Source organism: Egretta garzetta, unplaced genomic scaffold (genome assembly GCF_000687185.1).
Source record: "Egretta garzetta isolate BGI_Z169 unplaced genomic scaffold, ASM68718v1 scaffold225, whole genome shotgun sequence".
Taxonomy (NCBI): Eukaryota; Metazoa; Chordata; class Aves; order Pelecaniformes; family Ardeidae; genus Egretta; species Egretta garzetta.
The window spans coordinates 41,581-64,011 of record NW_009259684.1 but is presented as its reverse complement, the minus strand read 5'-3'; the positions used below and the strand labels follow the sequence as shown (position 1 = coordinate 64,011).

General features: G+C 47.9%; 1 protein-coding gene across 1 annotated transcript in view; it reads left to right on the top strand.

Moving 5' to 3' along the window:
• The window catches only part of LOC104126164 (cyclic AMP-dependent transcription factor ATF-7), a 72,095-nt gene that overhangs the window by 19,558 nt on the left and 30,106 nt on the right, over window positions 1-22,431 (top strand). The window contains exon 2 of the mRNA XM_035894119.1: window positions 1,465-1,533. Coding sequence (XP_035750012.1) covers window positions 1,486-1,533 — 48 coding nt within the window. The 5' untranslated portion in view covers window positions 1,465-1,485. The remainder of the gene's footprint in view (window positions 1-1,464; window positions 1,534-22,431) is intronic.

The following is a 22,431-nucleotide window of genomic DNA, read 5'->3' as shown; positions in this document are numbered from 1 at the left end:
GTTGTGTGCTGCAGCTGAGCCAGCGCTCGGAGAGGGGAATTCCTCCTCTCGTAGCCACCCATTTTAAGTGCACACTGCCTTAGCACATGGTAATAGAAAAATAATCTTTTTTTTTTTTTTCCATATTAAACAATAGCTGATTTCTATGCCTTTTCAATAAAAGCAGAATGGGACTGGGTTTTTTGTAGCACATGCATTCACCCTCTGCTGCTCAAGTCGCATTCTTGGAGCACTTTCTCGTATAGCTCCTAAAAATAACAAGTCTCCCCACCCTCTCGCTGCCCCTGGGGGGGGGTGTGTGTGTGCGCGTGCGTGGATTAATGGCTAGAAATGCAAAAAGCTAACTCAAAGAGCCTGTGTCTTCGTGAACGCGTTCTGGTTTCATTTCTGCTCTTGGCTCTAGCGAGCTGACATGCGTCGCTGAAGCCAAGTGCCCAACTTGGAGTAAAGAGATGCTGGGAGCAACATGAACAGCCAGAACATGTTCGCACAGTAAACCCCCTGAAGAGATAGCATTTGCTTTATTATAGCTTTTTAAAATCCTGCTATAAAAATATCAGTGGGTGGAGGGAACCATTATTTCTTGAATTTGAGGTGGTGGGGGTTACTTTATTTACTCTTATTTTTTATTAATAAGAATAGCTTCACTTGTAGCATAATAGGACTGAGTGTTTTGTTATCCTTGGCTATAATCTGTGATAAACTACCCCTGCCATCAGCCTTGTAGTTTACCCACTAGGGAGCCAGATTATTGCCTTGTAAAACGGAGCACCACTCCTATAATCCCTTAATTAATTAAATGACAAATTTTAGTTCTCTCCCATTGAAAATATAACTTGTACATAGAGAGGACTTGGATTTATTAGATCGCTTCTTGCTTGCACTTTTTTTTTTTTTTTTTTCCTGTAGATTGTCACTGTCTTTGCTTCTGTGTCTGTGCTTTCTACTGTAAATACGAAGGGAGGGCGAAGCAGGCTGTGCCCTTCCTCGACGCCTTCCGTATGGGGGATGTTTCGTCGGTCTTTGCTGCGCCAGACGGTCCTTTGCAAGAGACGAGCCTTGTCCCCAGCTTGCAGGTGGTGACCCTGAGATGCAGAATGTCCCTTGGCCCTTCAGAGAATTGGTGGTGGGCCTTGGGGGGAGCCCAGGCGTGGAAAACTCCCGCTCCTTTCCTACCCGCTGGCCCGCACTGTCTCGCTGTCACGGTTCCCAATGAGCCCTTCTAGCTGCGATGCCGCGCGTTCTCTTCGGATGTGAAAAATCGACTGGGCCCTCCGAAGTCTTATTTAAACTTGGGTTGGATTAATTTCTCTTCCCTGATTGTGTCTAAGGCACAAAGAGATCCTCCTTCCCTGCGAGCACAGCGTTGATTAATTACAGCCCCGCAAAGGGCAGCTTCTGCTCTGGATATTTTTAATTTTTTTAGCTTATTTAACAATTTCCTCTTCTCTCCTTTCTCCTCAGCTTAGCTCAGCTGCATGAAATATGGGAGACGACAGGCCGTTTGTGTGCAATGCCCCCGGCTGTGGACAGGTACGTTTACAGTATACTTTATTGTGAATGTGTCGTTGTGAATCAAAGTGGCTGTTTTATCACTGAGGCAAAGAGTTTAAAGCCGGTGTTTTACGTGATCACTGGAGGTAATCAGATCAGAGGATTTGCAGTGTGTAAATCCAGGTTATGAGCAAGTGCAGGCACTCCAAAGTAATGAAATCTGCCTTGCTTTGTGGCGTATTGTTATTCTGCTGGTGTTTTCCATGAGACCCACACAGCCCGGAGAAAACATGCTGATCTCCTGTTAATGTTTTCTGATAACATTGCTCATCTTCTTTCAAGGCTATTTAACCAAAGGACAGATCTTCCTTCTCCGTCGGGATGAGTTAAGCTGCTGTAGCGTATTCTGTAAAGCAGCTGAGAATGTGACAGTTGACGGTTTGCGTTATGCGAACCCCCAAACTGCCGGGAGTCTATTTTGGGCTTGCAAAAAAAAAAAGACCCATTGTGAATTTTTGCTCCACGGACAGCAGGGCTAGAGTTGGCTACGGCCTTGTAAAACTTTTGCTCGCTTTCGTAGGGCAACCGATTATTGCTTTGAATGAGTCACATCCCCTTTTCAGTCACGCGATCTTTCCCCGTAGGCTCGCCTGCCCTGGAGGGCACCTTTCCCATTGCATTTTGCTTAGTTTTGCAATGAAGCCAGTGCTTTCCCAAAACTGAGCGTAGGGTCTCTCCAGCGCTTGGTGGTGCAGCGTCTTGGTAGCTCACACACCGTGTAAATGGGAGGAACGGGGAGGATTGGGCGATTCCTGCTCCGGCTATTTTAATGGGAGCTATTAGAACCCGGGGTTTCTGCAGAAGTAGAGTCCAGGGAGTATCGGGTTTGTCTGTTCTGAACCTCAAAATGCAGAGATGCTTTTTGCAGGGGAAGGAGATGGGGTGGTGGTGGTGGTGAACTGTGGCTTTTAATTAGATATTAAGTGATGCTGCAGCCGTTGGATGTCGGGTTGCCAAACTATTATGGCTGTGACGCGTTTGGGAGCTCTAACTGATCCCAGGGTACTCTCCCTGTCTCCCCCACCCTGAATTCCTCAGTTTATTTAATATCTTAATGCCTCTTGTGGGTCTCTCAGTTGAAATTAAAGATAATTCTGCATCCCCAGGGCATGTCCTTTGAGACCGCATGTGAATTCTGTGACGCATTTATTTTTATAGTGCAGAAATGGGTCAAAAATCTCATCTGGTAACTCTTGGGGACTGGGGCTCTTTAAAAATACACAGTTAGGACTTCTCAGCTTTTTGGTCATTCTAGCACTAGTCTCATCTGAAGCGTTTTCTATCCACTTGCAGGTGATCTTCCTCTTTTTTCTTCCTTTTTTTTTTTTTTTGTAGGCTGCTTTTTATCTTGAACTTCTTTGCCTGTGAAATTGTGCAAGTCATTTATAAAATGTATTAGCTGTATTTGAGCACTTAATGATGTGAGGACTTCAATCATACAACCTTAAAATCGGATTCAAACAAGCAATTAAGGCAAACAACAATGTATTTAAATTTAATCTCCCACAATCTCCCACAAATGACATATAAAGGTGGTTGCTTCCTCCTTTCGCTGTTCCAGACTGCTGCTTATGGGTAATTCTGACAATTCTTCATGTTAATATTGAAATGTTAGAATCCGGGTAATTCATACCGGTATGATTCATTGTGATCTAACCTGACCTCGTGCACAGTTTCCTAGAACGTCCTTCAATACCTGTTCAAACCAGAGCATGTATTAAATAATGATGATCCAAGCTTGATTTAAAATATTTCCAGTGATGGAAAATTCACCACAGCCCTTGGTTAAGTTGTTCTAATAGTTAATTGCTCTCGCTGGTAAGGAAAAATGATGCCTTATTTCCAGTCTAAACCTGTTCAGCGGCAGCTTCCAGGCTGTGGATCTTGTTAATTTTTGTTAGTTAGACAGAAGATCCTTCCTATCACATTTCTGATGTCTGTAGGTGTTTACTGACCGATCAAGTCACCCCTTAACAGTCCTGCGGACTAACTAAATACGTGGAGCCCCAGGCTCTCTCCCCTTAAGTCCTACTGTCTTACATCTTTGGGTTTGGGGTTTTTTTTGTCCTCTATTCTGCACATCAGCTTCACGTTGAAGGTTTTTAAGAGCTTTTTACAAATCCTGCTCACCACTAACACGCAGCAGCACCGCTGTGGAAGCGCAGTGGTACCCGGGAGCCGTACAGACCGTCGTAGAAGGATCATCAGCTCAAATTAACGGTCAGTGAGCTGTGCTTTCTGGGGCAAGTGGAGTAAAATTGGGATCGTTGCGATGAGCTGGCCGGGGTAGCGCAATTGGTAGCTTTGAATATTAAAAATAAATCCGAATTTGGAGATGGGGAGCTGGTGGTGGCCAGCAGCTGTCTGCAGGGCTTGACCTCCCAAGTGCGTGCTGCGTTGTTTCCCCAGCAGTTTGTGCTGCCTTGTGGCACTAAACCCTGACCCTTGACAAGCCACCATGGATCATCCCATCAGAAATGGCTTCTTCCCGTGGACTCATGTCATAGCGAAGCCTTATTGAGGGTTGGAAGAGGCTGCACCTATCTTGGTTCATTCCTAAAGATCGAGACCCTTTTCTTCAAACACAGGGGACAAAAAGGGGCAGTCAGCTCTGTGGGATCTGCTACAGAAACATCCTGACCCTCCCACAGGTGCTGAGTGCCTACAGCTCCTGTCAGAGTCCGTACGATCCAGACGTTTGAGTTCTCTGAAGAGTAATCTGATTTTTTTTTTTTTTTCACCCAGACACACAAATGCACGCCCAAGTGGTGCTGTGTTACTGCTTATAGCACGGGAAGCTTTTTTTTTTTCCAGCTCCAAACCAAGCCAGACCATGGCTGGCACTGGAGAGGGAGACTTCCTTGCAGGAATCAGCCTCTTTCTTCTGATTCTTTAAGACCTTTGGGTGCATTTTGCTTAGGAAAAAAGCCATTTGAATGGGAGGATGTCGGCAGCTGTTGAGCCTCTTTGGTTATCAGGGTCAACGTTTTTGGGATAACGCCTGGCTCACTGGGTCCTTCCACCACAGTAGCTCCAGTGTCTCTGTTCCTTTCTCTCACTTCTAAACCTTTGATCCCGTGCCCAATCCACTGGCATGTTTTTATCCCTGTGGATTCCTAGGTATTCTTTTTTGGGGGATTACCCCGCGTGAGGGGTGCACTCTGGTTTTGGTGGGCTGCTCCTGCGGAACAGGCTGCTTCGGTCCTGAGTAAATTGGGATGGGCTTCTGGATTTCCTTCTCAGTTGGGCCAGCGGGCATGGGGGTAAATTGCCCAGTCCTTTTTCCACTCGCTAAAGTTTGTGATCTGCCTCTCACAAACGCTGCCTTGAGACGTGCAGTAGCATGGGAGGTCACGGCAGAAGGAGAAGGGAGAGCAGAGCCAAACTAATTTGAACAAGAGACTGGAGGCAATTACTGTGAAGTCAGTGGTGATTTTCCCCCTTTAGTTTAAAGGGAAAAAGAAATTTTTGCTTGCCAGGGTAACTTCTTTGAACCATTAGCTGCTTCTTTCCCGCTGTAGCTGGTACCAGCCCCGTCTTTTATGCCGTATTCCCTTTTTTCCTCTTTTTCCTTCACTGTTTCTATGTAGAAAAAGGCTGTAAAGCTAACTTTCCAGGGAAGTGAAGAGGGGGAAGAGGGAATGGCCACCAAAAATAGAAGAGCAGATCTTGCTGTACCCCCCATATCATCGCAGCTAGTGGGCTTTCAGTGGGTATGTAAACATGTTTTGGTTGCTAGGTCTTTAATGGTTGTTATTTTTGGATTCTGTACGCGATCACTTCCCAACAGTGAGTCTGCTGTGACACAGCTGACTTCTAAATGCGCCGCATATACTGCTTTTAAAAAAGATTCTTCTCAAGGTCATCGATCTGGTTTCTTCTTTAAGAGGACAGGTGACACATTTTTCCCTGACCCCCTTCCCCCTGGCCCTCTCTGCCTAGAGGGACAAGAGCTATTTTCCAGCAGGGACAAGAGCTGTTCTCCAGCAGGGATGTGGCCCCCTGCCTGTGCCACTGCCTGAAGGCGAGGAGGGAGGTAGAGGCAGGCCCCTGCCTCCGAAATGTCTGCAGGAGACATAGAGCTGTGCCTCAAGTAAGGCTTTCATTGAATCTGTTAAGTGAAACTAATCTGGGGGTGGTGTGCGCTGCTAATCATTATTAAAATCTTCTAATCCCATTTAAAACATACTGAGTGATGAAAGGCGGCCTTAGCGCAACCAAGTGTTAGCTGTAAACTTTAGCGTTGCCATTAAAGTTGAAAGGTATTAACTAAGTCTGCATAATGAGCCAGCTCTGACTCATTAACAGAAGGTAATTAAAACTTCGGCCGGTCTAAGGCATTTAGAGCAAAGGTCTGGAAGGAAGGCTGGGGCTTTGGATGCTCTGGTGCTGCTTCGTTGCCGTCGAAGTCGCTCGATGTCTGGCTCTGTATCCTGCCGTATAAAACTGTGTTGAGCCCTTCTCCGGGTGCCTGCTGGCTGGTTGGGGCCGGCAAGCCGGCGGCGTGAAGTGTAGGGTGGTGGGTAGACGTCCTTCTCCGACGGCCGTGCCGCTTCTGCTCCCCTCCTGAAGGCTTCGGGAGCGCTGGATGCTTGAGGCTTTATGAAGTGTCATAGCGGAGGAACATCTTTATTAATAAAACTGTTTTGTCCACTCCTGTTGCCCAAAGTAATGGAGGGGCCATAATATTGAATATATTCTATTGGGACCAAGGCTTCCCCTAGCCCCCGCCGCCCCCACTCCGCACCATTTCACTCTTTATAAGTGACACAAATCATCCCTGGGGTCCTAATTCCAGCGCTACAGTTATACAGGCCATTTCCTCAAACAATCGTTTGCTTTTTAAACCCACCCTTAATTTAACAGTTTATTCCCCTTAAACCCGTGCCACTGAGGTGATGCTCGTGCAGTGTCCGAGAAACGCGAAGCCCAGAACTTTCACGAGGCCAGAAAATGATTTTTCTTCTTTGTCGTTTATTGTATCCTCTTATCTTGTCATATAATAGAAATAATGTTTATGGCATTGAGGCCTCAGCATCACTTGGCATTTAACCAACCTCAAAAGCAGTTTATTGCTTTGTATACTCTGCCGCCATGACCATTATCCCTTAAATCTCTATTGCTTTGTAATATACGAGGCAACAAATGGCTTCTGCGATTGGTTAAATGTGGAACTGAAGCTAAGGTGTGTTTTGTAGCTTGTATAATCCAAACGAATATAGATTATTCCTTTTATATGAGCGCCGGTGTAGAGAGAGGGGGGAAAAAATGGCCCTCTTCTCTTCCCAAGAAGCGGTGAGCTCTCCTGGTCACGCTTCAAACTTTCAAGTAGCCCGGGCCGTGCACAGTGCCTTGGCTGCTCGGAGGTTTGCCGTGGGATTTCCAGCCGTGGAGCGTACCCCTGGCGGCAGCTTGGGCTGCGATTTGTACCCTTCCCATGGATCTTCATCCCAGTTTCAGGTAGGGACCGGCTCCTCCAGTACGAGGATTGAGTCTTGTCCCTGTCTCTGCAGGTCTGTCAGCGGCTGAACGTCCTCAGCAGAAGCAGATGGTTCAAGACAAGCTATTGTGATTGAGAGAGGCAGAATAATAGAGTGAAGCGAGTAGGTAGGTGTGTAGAGCAGCCCAGAGGTGAGAGGGAGAAAGTGCCCGTGCCCATTTGCTTTACAACAAAGCGTCTTTCTTTTGCTGTAACTTCAAAGGTTTGCTTCGTTACCGCCCCTCTCTCCTTCCCGTTATGGGCTAAAGCAAAAAGCAAGAAAATAATTCCCTGTCTCAAAGCTGCCAGGAGCCACCTTTACTCATACGAGAAAATCCAAAGGGATGTCTCAACCCTGCTGGAGCTTGCTGCCAGCCCTCGCCAGGAACACGCGTGCGCAGGACACGAATGCGTTCGGTTTGAATGCGAGCATGTACAGAAAGAAATACTTGTGCGTTGATTTAACAGCCTCCTTAGGGTCTGCCTCTTGAGACTTCGTTCCTGAAGCTTACGAAGGGAAGCCAGACAAAGTGCCTAAGAAATTCAGGGAGTTAAAATCGAATCTTTTGAGAAACTTCAGCCCAATTGGCTACCTGCTGTTAGAGCAAACAGGAATTTAAATGGTTATTAAGCAGAGTTATGACACCCTGTCCTCCAGTAGAAATTGTTACCGTCCTGGCACGGGAACTGAGTGGGACTGGACTTGGACACAGGCGCAGGGTGTTTTTCCTAAAGAATTCAGGCTCCTAACACCCACTGATTTAATGAGGTAGGAGCAGTTATGTCTTTGGAAATCTGAGCCTTATTAATCAGGAGAATGGCTTCTGTGGAGCAGGGTGGATAACACCAATCACCAAGGCTGGAGAGGGCTGGTGAGCGTGGCACGCCGAGAAGCAGGACTTGCAACTGCCCCTTCCAGGGTTACGCGGCACGATGGACATTGGGCCTCAGCTCCAGGTGCCCCCAGGTGCCCCGGATGCCACGATGCCATGGGGCTCGATGCCGCCTGCCACCGAGGGGACCCAAGGAAAGGGCCGGATCACACGGGAAGCAGTTCCCATCCTCCTGCAAGCCCTTGCAGGTGACCCCAGGTGGTGCAAAGACTTCTCCAAAGGGTCGCTCCCCACTGGGGTCGAGCTGCGGCTGACACCCCCCCTCCTCTAACCAGGCAAATATTAAAATGAAAAATTGTGGATGTTAATGATGGAGCAAGAATAAAATCCTTCTCCGAGCTTTTTGTTATGCTTGGGCACAGATACCCCTTGCCTGTAGTTAGCATGCAAAGTCACGTATGTGTTGTGTCCCTACTGCACCCAAGTGATTTGAAGAGCTGAGCCATAAACTAGAGTTTCTTTTCTGTTTTTTAAATTGAAGGAAATGTCTGAAGCTCTGTGGCGAGGAATTCCTGGCTGTATACGCCTGCTTGCTTCACATCTGCAGCTTTTTATTTGAAGCTGCCACAGCTGAAATAAAATTCTACAGAGAAACATCTTGGTTAAAGGTCTTCTATTATTTTACAGGAATGCAGGTTTCCAGAGTTAATTATTTATTTCAAATTAAGGCCTTTACAGCTGCAGTACCTGTACATCAAGCGCAAAATGGCAGATGCTCCACAAATCTCCAAGCGTTTACTGTATGTAATGGATCCGCGTAAAAGTAGTGGTTGGTTATAGTAACTCTTTAGGTTGTTAGCATCAAAAGAAGTGAATTAATTTGAATTGTAACTCATGTATTGTCAGCAGGGTAAAATGATATCTCCCACCTCTTGCTGAAGGTATTTTTGGAGGTGGGGAGGAGAAAGCTAATTTTGAATAATAATAAGCTTGAGAAGGCATCTGAAACCAGTAAACGTTTATTTTTTACACTCCTATAACTTAAAAACGGCCAAACCAATTTAAACCAAATTGGATAATAAAAAATATTGCTCCTAGGCTGAGCCCCTGTATGCCAAGTTCCAGTCTAGAATGAATTTTTATGACCAAATTATAAACCCCCTAGAAATGAAGGTTTAAAATGGAAATGTTGACAGACCTTTAACTACAAAAGCACTATAATAGAACTTCTTTTTTTTAATAAAATGGCTGTTTTAAAATATAATTAAGACTTAAATATTATTTAATAGCAGCATTTCCTGTAAGTTAAAATCTTTATCATTCCTATGGCTGGGATTCATTGCCAGTTCTGAGAACGCCAGCTCTGCTTTGCATTTGGAGCACGTGTGCAGCGCTGAACCGGCACAGACACTTGTCTGTCAAATGGAAATGGGTCTGGACAGCTTTCCAAATTCCCCTTTTCTAAATAAGAGCCTGGATGCCAAAGGACATGCTGGACATCCGCCCAAATCCTGCGGCTCGGGGAAGAAACTGCCGCGGGGAGCCTCTGCCAAAGACTCAACTTTTAATAACGTGAAACGCCGGTGGTTCGTACTTTGCAGGGAAACACGTTCGCATCCCCTCTGGCTGATTAGGTATTAATTAGGAGTTGTGCTTTTAGCCCGAGGGCTGCTTTGGTGTTCTCAGCACACGCTGCCAGCCTTTCAGGGCACTTTGGAAAGCCGGGGACCGAGCAGCCAGATGAATCTGGAAGCCCTTCGCACTGCAGAGCGGCAGCTGGGAGAGGCGTCCTTGCAGGAACAAGAAAAGGCTTTTCTTTTGCAAGGGCTTTGCGCAGGCTTCTCCCCCCCCCCACCAGCTCCGGAGGGCTGCGCTTGCTGCCGCAGCTCCGGACTGCGGTCCTCCCCGATGCCCTTTTTATTAGCACTGGTGCCAGGCTATGGCCTGGTGCCATAGGGCAGGGGGGTGCTGTGCAGCTGTCACACCCCACCCAGCGTGGGGCTTGGTTTTCATCCCTGCCCCCTTTTCTCGGGACTCGCTAATTCCTCTATTTTGCTCCCTTTCTTCTCCCCAGTGTGAAATGCTGCTGTTTAAAAATAACCCCTGGATGGTTGCTGCAGCGCCGCAGATGCAGGGATCGTTGCAACACTCGGTTCCTGCGCTGCCACACGGGTGCCTCGAAAGTGGAACTAGCAGAGGGAGCCTCACGGTTACTGCGCGGTGTCCTCTCGCTTTGCCCCGCTGGTTTTCTTGCTCTTTGCTGTCCTTTTGCAGGTGCATAAGCTTCCTGGCTTTAACACCGCTGCTGAATACCCTCTCAGGACAGTGAATTCCCTCTCAGGACTTCGTTATCGGGGATGCTGAGAGCAGGAGGCAGAGACCCGTGAGCTCTTCACCTTAAATCTGTTGGGGTGATGTGCTTTGTACAGTTTTGGTTTGGTTTTAAAACAAGTCTTCATGGGATAGACGGCGCTAGGTGGAAAGCAACGTAACCTGGAAATTGGGGGTGTTTTAGGGGAAACGCTGCGATGCTACGGGCACGCTTGTACGTGCACGCGCAGTTTCTCATCCTCTTCCTCGTGGGAGCCGGACGGGTTGCCCTCCCTTCCCCAGCCACGTGTGAAGGGCTGGGTGCCTAAGAGCAGCTTTTCCCTCCTACGCAGGGACAGCCACAAGCTGGGACGTCCACCCCAAAGGCCACTCTGGGAGGGGGGCTGTTCTAAAGGGCAGGCATTGAAGGAAAATTTTTCCAGAAACTATTATTATAAGTATTTTAGGCTGTCGCAGTGTCCTCCCCCTGCATGTACTGCGCGTGCAGCGCTAGAATGTGACTGGCAAAAGGTCTCTGGAAGCCACAGCAGATGTGCTTGATAAGGTTCTGCTGCCTATTTCACTAGAAACCTCCCAGATCTGGTTGATTAAATATATCCATGGGGGTTTTCGTGTGACAAAATTGCTTACTAGAATGAATTGTTTTAATGCCTACGTAGAGGAGATAAGTAACTTCAACTCGTGTTAGTTCCTTTCTAATTTGGATTTTCTCAGAGATGTCTGACTTTGGCTTCTTGCTCTGAAGATGCAGTGAGGTTTGGCACCAGCTTTTACATTTCTGTCTCGGTGAATGCCTGTCCTAGGACAAACCCTCGTTAGGGTTTCTTAGCCGTATTGGCTGCTGCAGCAATTAAAATGAAGAAGTAGCACCCCTGGATTTGAAGAAATAGCTGCATGGTTTTCCCCTCTATCGTCTTAGAGATGCTGTGCGGCGGCTGCAGAATACCTAATAACGCCTTAAAATATGCAGAAGCCAGCTTTAATGCAGGTCCTGTCAAAGAAAATGCTATCGGAGGACGAGCCGTGCTGCAAAGCATTGGCTACTGGCTTCAGACATCCGCTACCCGCCGTATCAGGCGCGCTCTCCCATCGCTTCATTAGCATACTTGTTCATTTTGGCGTAAAAATGGAGTATATGAGGCGGCACACAACCAGTAAACCTATTTCATGTGGCAATAGAATAGCCAGTAATGGATCTAATTGCCCTTTTGGAACACCTCTTGTCCCAAAGGATTCTTCAACCGGTCACAAATCACATCAGAAACGCACCTACCGCCGAGCTGCGGCGCTGGGGAAGGTGCAAACGTTCCTGGTCTCCCCATGCAAAGGGAGCCAGCGAGATGGGGGCGGGGGGGGGGCGTTGAGAGCTCGAAGGCAGTGGCCCCGTTTTCTTCGGAGCCGCTGAAAACTTCGTTTAACCTTACTCGTTTCAGAGGAAGGGCGCTGAGTTGCGCTGCGGGGCGTCGAGCCTTATTTCCAGGGAATGCTGGACTGTTACGCCGTCTGCTTTTCGATGGGTGGCTTACAGACTCAGCAACTCTAAACAGGGAGAGAGGGAGCAAGCTCACGCCGGGATCCATTCCTATGTGGTCATATATGTCTATCTACATAGCTATTTATATGAACACGAACATATCCTGGCTACCAGTCCGCCTTTATCGGGGCTGTTTGATGCCACCTACTTGAGGGCAGCAGGAAGGAAGGGCAGCAGCAGTGGTTACTCTGGATTTCGATGTAGGAGAGGCTTGAAAAGTTGCCTCTTCACGGCACCGGGGGATGTGGGTTTTGCAGGGTGTCCGTCGATGCGTGTGCTAAAACTCAGGGCTTGCTGTTTGAAGCGGGCATCGCCGTTCTCGCCTCCCCTCTCGCAGGGCGCGGCGAGAGCCCCCGTGCACATCTTGCACTGGTGGCACTGGTTGGCCGTGCCGCTCGCAGGCCAGCGAAGCCCCTCAAAGTGGGGCTGGAGTTTCTCAGATGCTGCCAGGTTTCTCATGATTTAAATTTCTGGGTTGTTTTGTTTTTACTGAGCCACGTCCTCGTTGTTCCCAGATTATGGGACAGTTTCCACTTTCTGCAGCAGCGGGGAACAAGGAGGGAGGGTTTCCCCTTTCTTGGGAACGTGATCAGGGCTGCGGAAATACCCACAAAGGAACATGGCCGTGTACTTGCAGGGAATGGTTTCTTCTCTTTTTGATTTAAAGGAGTTTCACAACCATGGAGTTTCTGCTTGGAACGAGCTAATCTCAGCCCACTCCTTACCTAAAGCTTTATATCAAAAATGCAAACTGCGTGTGCTGCTAGCACGAAGCCATAAATTGAGCCAGGCTCTTTTATTAACTTGAAATTAGACTGATCTAAAAGCTTGCTTGTGGTCTTGAGCTTAATAGGAGCAGAAAGCTGCCGGTGGCTGCGTGCTCTTGCAGCCAAATGCGAACCTGCGAGTGTTGCCGTGTTGACCGGGGCTTGTGAGTTTAACCTCATGCGATCTTATCTCAAGAACTGCAAAACCTGTTTTTCATCCGTGCCTGTATGATAATCCCTGTCCCTCGGAAAGCACATGAGAAATAGAGCCCTGGGTTTGGAGGTTTTTGAGGGAGGAGGGTTGGTTAGGAAACGAGAGGGAGGGAAATCTTAAGGTACAACCAAAGCCTGCCTTAGGCTTTATATTGAATTTTTCCTGCCTCTCTTGAGCTCTGCTTTTTTTTTTTTTCATGGCCAGTAAAATATTTCTGTATGTTAAAACCAGTCTTCAAAAGACAAGGCTGTTTGGTGGTGTGGTTTGGGGTTTGTTTTTTGTTGTTGTTGTTGTTGTTGTTCAAAGCCTCCCTTGCCCCCTGTCTGCTCATCTCTGCGAAAATTGTGAATGCTTCGTATTTTCCTGCACGAACAGGTAACTTATCCCCCGAGTGCGGATGCAGCACGTAGCTTTGACAAAGGCCTTGTTATCGTGCCACCGTGGCTACATTTCATTTTCAAAAAGGTACAGGAGTTTGCAGGATTTTCTCTAAACTTGCATAAAATCCAGCCACGTTGTTGTTTAAGGGCAAAAAACAAGCAGGGGGGACTCAGCCTGGGAATTCCATCTCCTTCCCCAGCAAAAAATGATGCTGAGGAGGCTGCTTTGGGTCGCAAGGGGAAAGACAGGCATGTTTTCCTTCGGCTCCGTAGACCCTGCACGGAGTTATAGTAACCAGCAAGCCTGTGATCTGGTTTTATTTCAGTATCTAAATCACTGGGGGATTTTTATTTTTTTTTTTTTCCATGAGCCCGCTTCCCCCGTTCAGTTCCTTAATCCCAGAAAGGCACAACTGAGCTTCGCAAAGACACGAGGAGGCAGCTAGAGATGGCTCTTGGTAATTGCAAAGGCAGCTAAAATCCTCTCTTTTTCTCCCAAGGATGCTTGCCAGGCCGGAGCTGGGCATTGTTGGATGGCGGAGGCCGCTTTCCTGTCCTTATGCATTTGGTGGGGAGAAAAACCCCCGAGCATCTCATTGCTGGAGAGCAGGGTGGGGAAAAAAAAACCCTTTAAGCCGTAACATCTCGGGTCCTTTCTAGAGATTTCATGTGAGATCTGAGAATGAAAGCGGAGCTATTCATAGAAGTGATTTCTAGTCCCGCTTTTTTAAGCTGTTAGGGGGTTTTTGGCTAACGCTTCTCTCTCCTCGGTGGTTGCTGCTTTGCCTGAGAACCTTCCTTAAAGAGTCAGTTCTTGGGCTGAGGTGTCAAAGCTCACAATAAATACATTTCTTTCTAGTAGCTCTTTTGACGCGGGAGGAAACGTGAGGTTTGGAAAGGACTGATGGATTCGCTGGGCAAACACTGCGTTATCCTGCCGCTGGGGGGTTGCCATGCTGTAGCCACACAAAGGACCGGCGTGTGCGTGCCAGAAAGAAAAAAAAAAAAAAAAAAAAAAAGTACCTTTTGGGCTTTTTTTTTTTCTTTGTGCGTAAAGAAGGGGGCACGTGGCCAACCTGCAGAAATCCCCTTTGTGTACAGAAGGTAGCAAGCGGGGATTTTGTTCCTTTGCCATGGTTCACCCCTTCCCGGGGTTAATGGTACTGTCTGGAGGAATTTAGGCTAAAACAGGTCCTGGGTGTGTTGGCAGAAAAAGCAAAGGTCGGTGCTGGAGGGGCTGAGCTTGTCAGCTCGGTAACATCCCTGCCGTTCTTAAAAGATCCCCTGCAAATCTCCTGCCGTGGTAAACCTCGGGAGGAGCGTGGCATCGTGTTTATTTAACACCTGCTTAATGATGCAAGCTGAGAAACTGCACCACCACTTCCCAAGCACTTGTACCAGCTGTTTTGCTCAAATAATTTTTTTATATGCCGGATTAAAACAATAAAAACATTAAAGTCCTAAAATTCCCCCTGAGAGTAAACATCTAGACAATAAAGAATTGTGTGTGTATAGGGGATGGGGTGGGAGAGTTTTGCAGCGGTGCAAAACAAGCTATAAATTAATCTCAGCAGTAAAGCCTGCTAAATTAAACCATTTCATAAAATGAAGTTCTTGCAAAATGTTGAATCCGTCTGTCTCTGGGGCAGTTAAAAGATTTTTGGCTTCTCAACTTCTTCAGGTTATTTATAAATGGTAAATGTGTCTTGTGTAGTTGTGTCAGTCGCTGCTTTTAGGCAGAGAAGCGGGGGTTATTTTGGGGGATAGTTGGGGAGGGGTTTTATGGTCACTGGAATAATTGTCAGGAATTCACAGCGTCGCTTGTCGTGTTTATCCCCATAAACCCCCTTAATGTGGGCTTCAGACAGGGAGGCGAGCGGTAAACAACATGGATCACTAAAAGATCCGAGTCTCAAAAAAAGCTCATTTATAAGAATAAATATTCAAAGGACTGGATTTTAAGCAATCCGAGCTAGACTTAAAAGTAAGGAGCAGATCACTCCACTGATGTCTTGCTCGCCTGTGTCTCGCTGGCTCTTTGCTTTGCTTTTTTTGTTACGAGGCTCCTGCCTTGCCCACCCCTTCTGCTCCCCCAGGCATCTGCAAAGTCACTCTGCGCCGCGTTACCAGGTACCCGCAGCGCTGAGGATTTACAGGTGTGAGCTCTTCGTGGCACGGCGTCGCTCTCGACATCTTAATACTGGCTTCCGCACTTGTAAAAATCTTCTAATTCACCTCCTCGCTGGGGTATTCATCCAATCTTTTGTTTCTGTGGCTGGGGGAGGTGTTTCCTGCACACGTTTTAGGTATTAAACCCAATTTGCGATTGCTGTGTTAGCTTGTCTCCCTTTTAAGAACATTGAGACATCTTTTTTGTATCATTTTAGAACTTGATTTTTTCCAATTCTATTCCAGCCTAAAACCAATCAGACTTCACATGTATGCATTAACAAAGGTGTAAAGCTGGCTTCCTTCTCTTTTGTGCCTTTAAACTTGCATTTACTTTCTTAATGTCTTTAAATGTTATTTTTGGGGTGTATTTGAAAATATGTGGATAATATGCTTTGTGGGCTTATATAACTGGTTGTAAAGTAGTAAATGCATTCATATTTAATTAGTAAGGAAATAGTTGTCTTAAGTTCTTTTAAAAGTGCACCTATTGAATGGTCGGCTTTTTCTGCCTTTTTTTTTTTTTTTTTGAAACGCCACTGTTGATTTTTCTGTCCACGATTGAAATGGCCTCATTTGTTTCAGTGTTGGAGGCCTTTTTTGAGATATAGATAGATAGATAGATATGTGCATATATAAGGTTTTTTCCAGGAGGACTTTTCCTCCTGTAGATGTATAAGAAATTATGCATCAGACAAAAGCCTCATAAACTGACCATTTGTCCTTTGGACACAATAGCCTGCCCAGCCCCTCTGCTCCTCCTCTCCAATTATGTGTGATTAGTCTCAGTGTGTTGTGTCAAGAAGGGGGAGTGTGCTGAGTGCTTATTATCTGTTTAGGTACAAGAAGAGCACATTTAGGTTCTGACTATGAATGGAAAGTGAGCCTTTATCAGGACTAAAATCTAAATGCTACTATCCTAGAAATCGCTTCTAAAAAAACCCACATCCTTTCTGATAAATCCTGAGAAGCACTATAAGGACTGAAGGATTTTGTAGCATAATCAAACTGTCTCCCTTGAATTAGTTTGTATTGTGATATATTGTGGCCCAAGTACTTGATAAACATTTAATGTGACTTTTCTTGTACTGGGAAAGACAAAAATCCTACAAAGAAACAGGAGCAATTTCTTATTTTCCTAACAGTTTAATAGACCGTTTTAATGACTTCTCAGAAAAACAACATGGATCACTAAAAGATCCGAGTCTCAAAAAAAGCTCATTTATAAGAATAAATATTCAAAGGACTGGATTTTAAGCAATCCGAGCTAGACTTAAAAGTAAGGAGCAGATCACTCCACTGATGTCTTGCTCGCCTGTGTCTCGCTGGCTCTTTGCTTTGCTTTTTTTGTTACGAGGCTCCTGCCTTGCCCACCGCTTCTGCTACCCCAGGCATCTGCAAAGTCACTCTGCGCCGCGTTACCAGGTACCCGCAGCGCTGAGGATTTACAGGTGTGAGCTCTTCGTGGCACGGCGTCGCTCTTGACATCTTAATACTGGCTTCCGCACTTGTAAAAATCTTCTAATTCACCTCCTCGCTGGGGTATTCATCCAAGCTTTTGTTTCTGTGGCTGGGGGAGGTGTTTCCTGCACACGTTTTAGGTATTAAAACCAATTTGCGATTGCTGTGTTAGCTTGTCTCCCTTTTAAGAGGCTTGTGTGATGTTTGCTATAAACCTCAAACATTTGTAAGCTTGAGAAGAAAATTTAAATGCATTTTGCTTTGACTGCATGTGAAATTTTATTATCTGCAGCCCATAACGGCGGCGGAAAAATTGTTAAGACCCTAAGGATGCGAGTAAAGCGATTTTGGTGACCTCAGCTGTATATTTCTACATCGCTGAATCATCACCCAGTTGGCACCGCGGCGGGGGTAATCTCTCCTTGCGAGGCCGGGAGCACAGACGGGGCTGGGGAGGAGGGCTGTAGATCAAACAAGGCAGAGGAAAGCTTATGGGAAAGCTGCTTGCGTTATGCTTGGCTCTATCTCGTCTGATTTTTCTTGCACTTAAGAGTTTATCCACTTAATTTTTATTAAGGGCTGCAGGTGGAAAGTAATGTTAAAAGGGTTTACCATTAGCCAGGAGCAGCTAAGGAGGCAATGAGAAGCTTGCGAGAGCCCTGGGCTGGTGCGAATTGCAGCTGGGGAGTCCGCTTCAGATGCAGAAAGGCTTTTGCTGGGGATTTTGTCGGGTCACTAAGTACACAGACAAGCGCCGGAGAGCTGGGAGCGCGTTAATGCACTCCTCGAACGTAATCCTGTTGTGTAGACAGCTGAACCCCCCCGCCCCGCGTGAGCTCCTGCGATGGCAGGCGTTTGGAAACGAACGTGAGAAGAGCAAGACTTGCTTCCCCGTAAACCTGACCTGACTTGCTGGGGAAAAAAAACTTGGCATCTTTTGAAAGACGGTGCCGTTGCGCAATGATTGCAGATGATTTCGGGGCGGGGGGGGGGGGGGGGGAAGGATCCAGATCCTCGGTGTGCGGGAGATCTCCTGGCATTCTGGGTGCAGGCTGGAGTCAGGCAGAGAGCTTGGAGTTAGACCCTTCTGCAATAGTCTGCTCCGAGCAATCATAAATCTCGAGAGAGAAGAGGGTCACTGAGAACCTCATCAGGGTGGGAGCAGCAGCGCCGCGTTAATATGCCCATAAATCTACCTGTTACGATAAAACAGGTGGCTCTTCCAAGAGGCAAAAATAGTCAAACGCTCGGCATTTTTTTTCCTGCTGCTGCCTATCTCCTTTTAAAAGCTTAATTACTGCGGTGCGCTGACATCTGACAACTTATCACAGGCAGTCATGGTCTATATGAAACGCAGGACTGATTTTTGAATCTGTGTCTGGAAAGCAGGGGTAGAAAAAGAGCGAAGGGGCTCTGCAGGTTGGCCAAAATCTCTGGGAGAAAGGTGTGGAGAGGCGCAAAGATGCGGTTTTGTAAGTGGTGAGGTTGGTGCTGGAAAGGGGGTTGTGCTTTAAGGGCTCCTTGGAATAAAGAAGATGAAGGGAGCTACAGAATGGGTTAGTCCTGGGGGGAAATCATGCCCTCCAGTAAGACCTGGGAGCTCCGTAATTAGGGATGGATGGAAGGGATGTAATGCCAGACCCCTCTTATTTCTACGGCTTGTTTCCAAAGTGCCCCAGTGGCTTCTCAAAGTGGCCAAGGACCCGTAAATCCCCATCTGCCTCCTGCGTTTTGTCCCTTTCCACTTGATGATGCCCCATTTACCACCCTCCGTAATTATCCTCCCCGTTTTTAGGCCGCGTGAGTGTATTGAAGTCATGCCCGCGCACCTCCAGTTACGTGGGTCTGTGCTTCCTTACAGCTTCCTTACAGCAAATGCCAACATTAAAGGGGAAAAACCCCAAGGCTTTTGAATTCGGTCTTCGTTTAACGTGATGCCCTCTCCAGACTGTGCCTGTTGGAGCTTCCCCAGAAGAGATCCTAGCTCTGGTTCACAAAAACCACCCCTTCAGGCAATAAGGAGAGGCTCTCAGGCCATGAACGGGTCGGCGCTTACCCAATATTGCAAATGAATTGAAGGAAATCAACCTTCCAGTGCGTTAAAAAACTGAATGGGGACCGTGGCATCCTTTTTCTAATTGTAGTGTTGTTCAAAGGTCAAGGCTGAGTCACGTCGACTTTTTCAAGCTGCAGCATACTGGCACAATGAGTGCTTTTTTCCATTGGAGCTAACTTTTTTTTTTTTTTAGGATCGGTTTTCTCGTAGCCCTGAAACAATAGTGCAGCAGGGAGGATCGTGTTAGCCTTGGTGCAAGGCGTCTTCCGAGAGGACAACCACCAAACCTCTCGGATGAGACCAAATTTAACCGCCGCTCCCTCGGCGGACAATTTGCTTTGGAAACGACCCTAAGGGGGTTGGATTGGAGTTGAGGGACCGGCTGTCCGGAGCAGAGTCCGCTGCTGGAGTCCTGCTTTCCCAGCACAGCTTTCTCTTATGCTCTTCCCGGGGTAAGTACAGAAAGGGAGATTGCACCGTCCCTCGCCTGGGCACGGCAGCTCCCTGCAGCGCTGTCCGGCTGCTCAAGGACCCGACTGCAGACCCTTGCTCCGACCCAGCTGCCTTGGGTATCTCAGGTCCGAGGGAGACATCCGAGCCCTGGTTTCGGCTCAGTTCTGCTGGCTCAAACCACTCGCTTTCCCTTTACCTACATTTCTCAGCTCGCCTCCCCGGTACCGATAGCGCTGCCTTGCTGGGGGGGGGAGCGTGGCAGCGTCCCCGCCAGGTGCAGGGGACGCGCAGGCTGCAAGACCCCAGGCTTAAGGGCTGCGTTTTCCACCGAGGCCGAGCACTCGGCTGCGATGTATGGCTTGGCAGGGAGCAGGGAAGCCGGAGTGGCTTGTACCACGGCGCTGCCGGAGCTGCATGTGCTCCGGCACCTGCTGCCAAAGCCTTTCCTCGCCCCTGCGGTATTGACAGACTTGGCCACCGTCCAGAGACTTTTTAAGATCCCCGTGCAGCCTCCCAAAGCACAAATCCTCAGCCCCGTAGACAAATTAATCGACTCCAGTTCAGATTTAATTATTTTTACACATACATTCTTGTTTCTCGGGGTATGCAGGGAAGGAGTTTCCTGTTATTCTTTTCTTTTCACTCTATAAATTATCTCTCGCATGCATGCGTCGCGCGGGACTTGCTGCCGATGCTGTTTGTTTGCCGAGAAAGTCTTTGCTCCCAGATTATTCATTCAGGAGCTGTCGAGCGTTCAAGGCAGGAAGGGTGACTCATTTAGTAAACAGCAGAGGCTTGCAGGGGAAGGCAGAAGCCCAGATTGGGTTTCTGTGGTAGATCTGAAATCTTGGAGGGGTGTGTGTGTGTGTGTTTGTGTCTTTTTTTCTTTTTTTCTTTTTTTTTTTTTTTTTACCCTTTCTTCTCTACCACCAGCAACAGGGGCTCACGATTCTTCCTCCGCCTTGCACGAGGGCAGGGCCCCCCAAATAACGCAACAGCACGGGCTGCGTAACTCACCCCTTTCCTCCCTCAATGCCACATAACTTCCGAAGCTGCTCGGCCCGCGCAGCTCTCTGCGGTAGGGCAGGGCAGGAATTCCACTTCGCCCGAGCTCCCTGCCCTCCGCCGTGCCTCTGCCCGTTTTCCTTGCTCTCTATTCCCCAGCTCTTGTGACGGGAAGAGATGCTGAGCTCCTAATGAATCACCGAGCGCCCGCGCTTGAAATACGGTTAGGGAAACACAGCTGTAATTGCCTTTGTTAATATTTTTTTTTTTTTTTTTTTTTTCTTCCCTGCAGTGCTTCTCACATGGCTCCCGGTACTTGCATGCGCGGTCGGCTTCCTCTCCTAACGCCCTCGTGAAGTATGGTGCCTTTTCCTTTTTTTATTTGCTCTGTCTGGGTAGGTAGGGGAAGAATTGATGGCTTGCCCAAGGTCACACTGAAAACCTGTGGTGCTGCTGGGATTCGAGCTGGGGACGTAATAATGATTCACATCCACACTGGAGCTATCTGGGGGTTCCCATGGGGCAGGCGCGTATCCATAGGCACAAGCTGTGGAGTCGCTGACGCTCTGCAACTCCACCCCCTCGCTCACCTCCGTTAATTACCGCTGTGCCTCTCCTCTTAAGTTATGTGGCAGCGGTAATTAATACATGTATTTTAATAACCTTCACTTTTAGCGAAACAAGGCTTAAAAATGCTCCACCGTGTGGAAGTAAATAATTATTGCATTGCCAGGTTCTAGCCGAGCGCCGCAGGCTCGGTGGGACTGGCGGGCAGCTCTCCGCATCGCTCGCCTGTGGCTGGCTGCAGAGATCTGCTGCCGATGGGGATGGAGCAGCCGATGCCTGCGGACAGAGAGCTCGGGAGGAGCGGACCGACTCCTCGAGGTGTCCGTTCCCCTCGAGCATCGCTCGAGCAGAGGAGGAGGGGAGCGGTGGCTTAAAAAATCCTGCCTGCTCTCACGTAGTGGAGACCCGTTGGAGATTAAGCAGCCTGATCTTCCCAGCTTAGGTTTGCATCCCAGGGTTTGGGCTGTAATTCCAGCAGCCATCCCGGAGGAGCTGTGCCTACGAGGCACGGAGGGCTCCTTGTCTGTGGGACCGGGGGGGGTACTCTGGGCAAAATAAGGGGCTGCTTTCCTCCCAGGTGCTCCATAAACCGCCTCAACCATCTGCTATTTTTCTACACATGCCCTGTTCTAAAAGGCGAGCTCGTGGTCCTTCGATGTGCTGCAGAGAAATTCCCCGGTAGCTGGAGGCTTGGGTTTGATAGCTAAAGCACCCGGTGTCCGAGCCAGGTTAAATCCAGCTGGGATGAATGCTGTCCTGGCTGAGCAGGTCGCGTGCTGGCCGCTTCGGAGGGCTGGCAGTTGTTTTTGTCTGCACCCAGATGTGCTGATGCTCAACCCAGGTGTTCTGGAGATGAAGGAGAAGCTGCATCTACCATATGAGCTTTATTAAAATTAAAAAAACCCAAAACAACCCAACAACTTGAATACAGAGTTTATTAAAGAGTTTGCCCCGTATGTCCTTGGCCGAATGCTTCCCTCCTCACCGCTACATGGTGTGCTGTAGGCCAGATGGTTGCTGCCTTCCCCCCTGCTGAAACACCTGCATTTCAGCGGAGGGGCATGTGTATGAGAAGCCCTCTGGGATAAGTGAAGCTATAGAAATGTAAATTAAATTATTTACCTACTCCGAGTTAAATGCTCTGCCCTTCTGGCCAAGGAGGAACAGGGATGGGATGGGCTCCAGAACCTGGTTAACTCTTTGTTTAAATTGCAGGGAAGTTTGTGGAGCAACCTGAGTATCTCAGCACTAATTGCCAGGGATTTGGTAGGAGCCAAATACTGAACTGCCCATAAAAATCCACTCCCTCCAGCCTGGTCTTTGCTGCTTTATAAAAAACCAGAGCTCTTCTGTCACCTGCCAGGTGCTGATCTCGGGGAAAGCAAAGCGTCCTGTGTCGCCCATCGGCATCTTAACCTTGCTGCTGCTCTCCCTTCGGCTCGCTGGAGATGGGAGACGCCTGGTGTGGAGCCGTCTGCATTTAGAGGGCACATTAGAAGACAGAGAAGATGCCGCTGTGCAGCGCTGATCTGTGATAACTAGCTTAAAACCAAAACACCCAGTCCCTCAGAAAAACAAAACCTGAAGGCAGATGGTTCTCTCTGAGCAAAAAAAAAAAAAAAAAAAAA